Source organism: Primulina tabacum, chromosome 15 (assembly GCF_025594145.1).
Source record: "Primulina tabacum isolate GXHZ01 chromosome 15, ASM2559414v2, whole genome shotgun sequence".
NCBI lineage: Eukaryota > Viridiplantae > Streptophyta > Magnoliopsida > Lamiales > Gesneriaceae > Primulina > Primulina tabacum.
In genome coordinates, this window is record NC_134564.1 from 5,020,313 (window position 1) to 5,024,589 (window position 4,277).

The 4,277-nt window shown below is 28.7% G+C and overlaps 1 protein-coding gene across 1 annotated transcript; it reads right to left on the reverse strand.

The window, feature by feature from the left end:
- Nucleotides 1–3,191: 3,191 nt before the first annotated feature.
- On the reverse strand, nucleotides 3,192–3,899 carry LOC142525818 (secreted RxLR effector protein 161-like). Its single transcript, XM_075630108.1, has one exon. The coding sequence runs from the start codon at nucleotides 3,897–3,899 to the stop codon at nucleotides 3,192–3,194; it is 708 nt and encodes a 235-aa protein (XP_075486223.1).
- Nucleotides 3,900–4,277: the final 378 nt, after the last annotated feature.

Sequence of the window (4,277 nt, forward strand, 5' to 3'; positions counted from 1 at the left end):
TGATTGATTGTACAGGTTATTTATTAACATTTGTTAATATTTATTATATCTAAAAACACCATCTTATAATTGATATTTTGGACATCCATTTTGTAATTTGAAATTGAATTAGATTTTTGGGAATTTATCTATACTAGTATTATTAAACTTGAACACTTCATATTAATTAGTTTTGATATTTCAATATAAAATCAAAGTTTCTTGACAGTTTTATCTTTCATAATATTTGTTAGTTATAACGCCCACTCACATGAGAGAGAGTGTCGGGCGTTCATACATCCTGTGTCAGTTTATTTTTTTAAAAAAATTGCATACTTAGCGACTGCTTTATAGAAAACCCGTCGCTATTAGCGACATCTTATAGAACGTCGCGATTGGACACGTGGGCCCCACGTGTTTTGAATTATTTTAACGCCCAAAGAAATTGGACATTTAGCGACGGATTTTCAAAAACCGTCGCTAAACGTTGTTACTTATTTTATGTATTGGTTTAAAGTATCCGTTGGTGAATAATAACCGTTGGCAAAATAGCCGTTGCAAAGTAGACGTTGGAATATAGCCGTTGCAAATTTCAATATAAATAGACACCTTGTACTATACAATTCTTTATTCTACAAACATACAATTTGGCAAACAGATACACTTGAATTTGTTTACTCCAAAATGTCTCAATATTCCGACTTAGTTGAACATATTTGGTCACAAGATAACAACAATCCTTGAATTAGTATTTTGCATCTTTTGTTAAATTTAATTTATTTTCTTTTATTTTTATGCAAGTGTTATTTATTATTATATGTTGTACCGTTTTATTTTAGGTTTATAATAAATTTTTAATTTTAAGTAAATGACACTCATAAAATTAAATTATTTTACGTATTGAATATATAAAAACAAATTATTATTAATATAAAATAATAATAATTCAAATTTTTTAAAAAATTTGAAATTGAATTTATTTAATGTAAAATAAGAGTAAGATGAATGAGTGAACAGCGGGACCCACAAATAATGAGCGTGAATGTTAAAATGAATGTGGGAGAATAGATGTGTTAATGTAATGTGTATGTGGCATGTGGACCTCACGATTTTTGATGAGGTGGTGGGTGTTATAACACCCACCAATGTAGGATGCTCTTATTAATTTTTGTACTTCTCTATAACTTTTTTAGATTTTTCTCTTACTTATTTCTAATGTATCTAAAATTTTAATTTATCTCAATAAATCTTATATAATTTATAAGTATCATATCCTGATAAAATAATGTATATTTTTTTATACAAAAATTAGCAAACACGAAAAAAATTCAAGAAACACTAGTTTTTAAATTAATACAAAAGTTCTGGTTCACACGATCTCCAGGACATGGCATAAATCTTCTGTTTAGATTACATTCTTATATCCGACGAGATATTTATTACTTGGGTAAATCTGAAAACAGCAGACAGATTCAAACACAAAAGAAGGATTGATACATTATATTTTGTTGGAAATTTAAATCAAATTTAGAGTTTGAATGAAAGTTATGACTCATGATGTATGAGTATTTTTTGGCTCTCTATATTCTTGAATTAGTTGTGGCTCAAGATTGTAAATTTTTTTTTTAAATTTTCACATTCTTGAGTTAATTGAAGACTTTTGATACTTCATATTCTTGAGTTAATTAGAGGATTAATTGAGTTAATTAATATTGCATGACTTAATTAATCTTGCGTGACTTTGGTGTATATTTTGGAGCTTATAAATATTGTTTTCATTTCCTTATTTTATATACATAAATTTTTTTTTTTTACAAAAACTCAAGATCTCTCTTAACCATTCTCTTGTATTTTATATTGTTAGCTTTACATTTGGACATCCGTTAAGTTTTGGTGATAAAGTGAATGTATGTTTTCAGCTCGCCAGTGTAGTTACTTCGTGATAAGTTGCTGCAAGGTTTTGACGTTGTATTCCTTGGAAACAGTCGTCCTGTCCAGATCCTCGATGCACCGTCGGAGGAGACAAATCTATTTTAAGAAAACTGTACTTCTTACAGACCTCGTTTTGAGTTACTGCTATCTTGTTGTTCTTATATACACGATATTCATAATTTCAATAAGCTATGCTTATTTTTGCTTAGTATTTTGTCTTTACGGGATTATTTTCGTTCTTTGCTTTTATATTTTGGTTATTAGCAATTTGGCTAAGATATTTTATGTTACGTACATAAATGATAAACCTCGTTAATGATCTTTCTACTGGAAATTAAAATCATTTGTTTTACTTTTTTCCTGGATTGTTTAACCATTGTACGTAATTTAAATATTAAAATTTATATACTATTTGTCATTATTACATGTACGTAACACCCTAAATAAATAGTAACCGGATATTTTTAAAATAAAAAAATGATATAGTTAGATAAAATAATATAAAATTTATTCTGAATAATATTTGGAAAAATATAAGAGATGTTATGCATAACATGATTTTGTTGAAAATTAATATTTAAAACATGTGTATTGAATATTTGAATGTTAAAAATAAGAGTTGTAAATATTGAAAATTAGTGTGTGATGATGTAAGTAATGATGAATTTATTTTTGGATTATTTGTAAAAAAATTCTATAAATATATCTCTCATTTGTGAAGAAAATCACAAGTGAGTAGAGAGAAAATTTTTATAAAGTGTATAGTTTGGTAAATTTTAAGACTTTGAGATTTTTACTTTTACCATAAATTTTTATTTTTTCATAACACGTTATCAGCACGAAACTCTAAAAGTCCTCCATATTTTTCCAAGCTCCAAAACAGAAGAAAAAGATAACAAAAGTAATAATATTTATTTTACTGTTTATTTATTTATTTTGTATATATTTAATATATAATATAATGTTATTCAGAAATAATAAAAATAAATTTTTCAAAAACTTGTTATAAATCCTGGGAGGATGTTAAGACTGATAAATATGAAAGAAAAAGGACAAAGACGTTAAAAGAAACAAGAAGCTAATTTTACTTGGTGTTTATTCATCTCATATAAGATCATATATATAGGAGATACAATCATAATCAACTCCACTAAACAATCCCCTAAATATTCTAAATTAAAACAAATATCAATTATTCCATAAATATTATGCAATGATTTGCAATTTATTAAAAAAGGAAAAATGAATCAATGCTTGATTTCCTTGAAGGATGTCAACTTTCAACACTCCTCCTTGATATTCTTCTTTAACACTCCAAGCATTGATCGTATCTGCTGAATCTTAGCTTTGAGAAATGCCTTTGTGAGAATGTCCGCAACTTGATTCTCTGAACTGATATGTTCAAGTTTTATTTCTCCAATCTTCTCAGCTTCTCTAATTGCATGATATTTAACATTTATATGCTTGGTTCTTCCATGTTGCACAGGATTTTTTGCAATGGATATTGCTGATTTATTATCAACCCAGATTGTTGTTGCTTGCTTTTGAGGGTGGCCAAGATCTGTTAGAACTTTTCTAAGCCAGACAGTTTGATTTGCTGCATTTGCAGCTGAGATATACTCAGCTTCTGCAGAGGATTGAGCCACCATCTCTTGTTTTTTTGAGTTCCATGAAAAAACTCCACTTCCAAAAGAAAAGCAGTAACCTGATGTGCTCTTTGAGTCATCAATACTCCCAGCCCAATCGCTATCTGAAAAACCTTGAAGGTTTCCACTTTCAAGTTTGCTAAACCAAAGCCCAAAATCAGTAGTCCCTTTGATGTATCTTAAGACCCTTTTAGCCACTCCAAAATGAATTTTACTTGGAGTTTGCATAAATCTTGAAAGCAAACTTGCTGAAAACATTATATCTGGTCTTGTTGAGGATAAGTATAGCAAACTACCAAAAATACTTCTGTAAACAGAAGCATTTGTGTTTTTCACTTCCATCTTCTTTTGCTAGCTTCTCATTTACATCAAAAGGAGTTGCTGCTGGTTTAGCTTTGTCCATATGAAATTTTTTCAGAATTTCCCATGCATACTTTGTTTGAGAGATGAAAATACCTTTATTTGATTGATTGATTTCCATTCCAAGAAAATATCTCATATCTCCCAAGTCAGACATTTCAAATTCTTGCTCCATCTTCATTTTAAAACCTTTTACAGCCACTGCATCTCCTCCTGTCACCAAAAGATCATCAACATATAACGATATCATTAGCTTTACTTTATCTTCAGATTTTAGTGTATACAATGTGGCTTCATTTTCACTTTTAACTAGAGGCCATTTTGTAACAAATATGCATCAATCCTGCTGTACCAGGCTCG

Excerpts from the sequence above, each read along its gene's own strand:
- LOC142525818 (XM_075630108.1), bottom strand. The coding sequence starts at position 3,899 with ATGGAAGTGAAAAACACAAATGCTTCTGTTTACAGAAGTATTTTTGGT.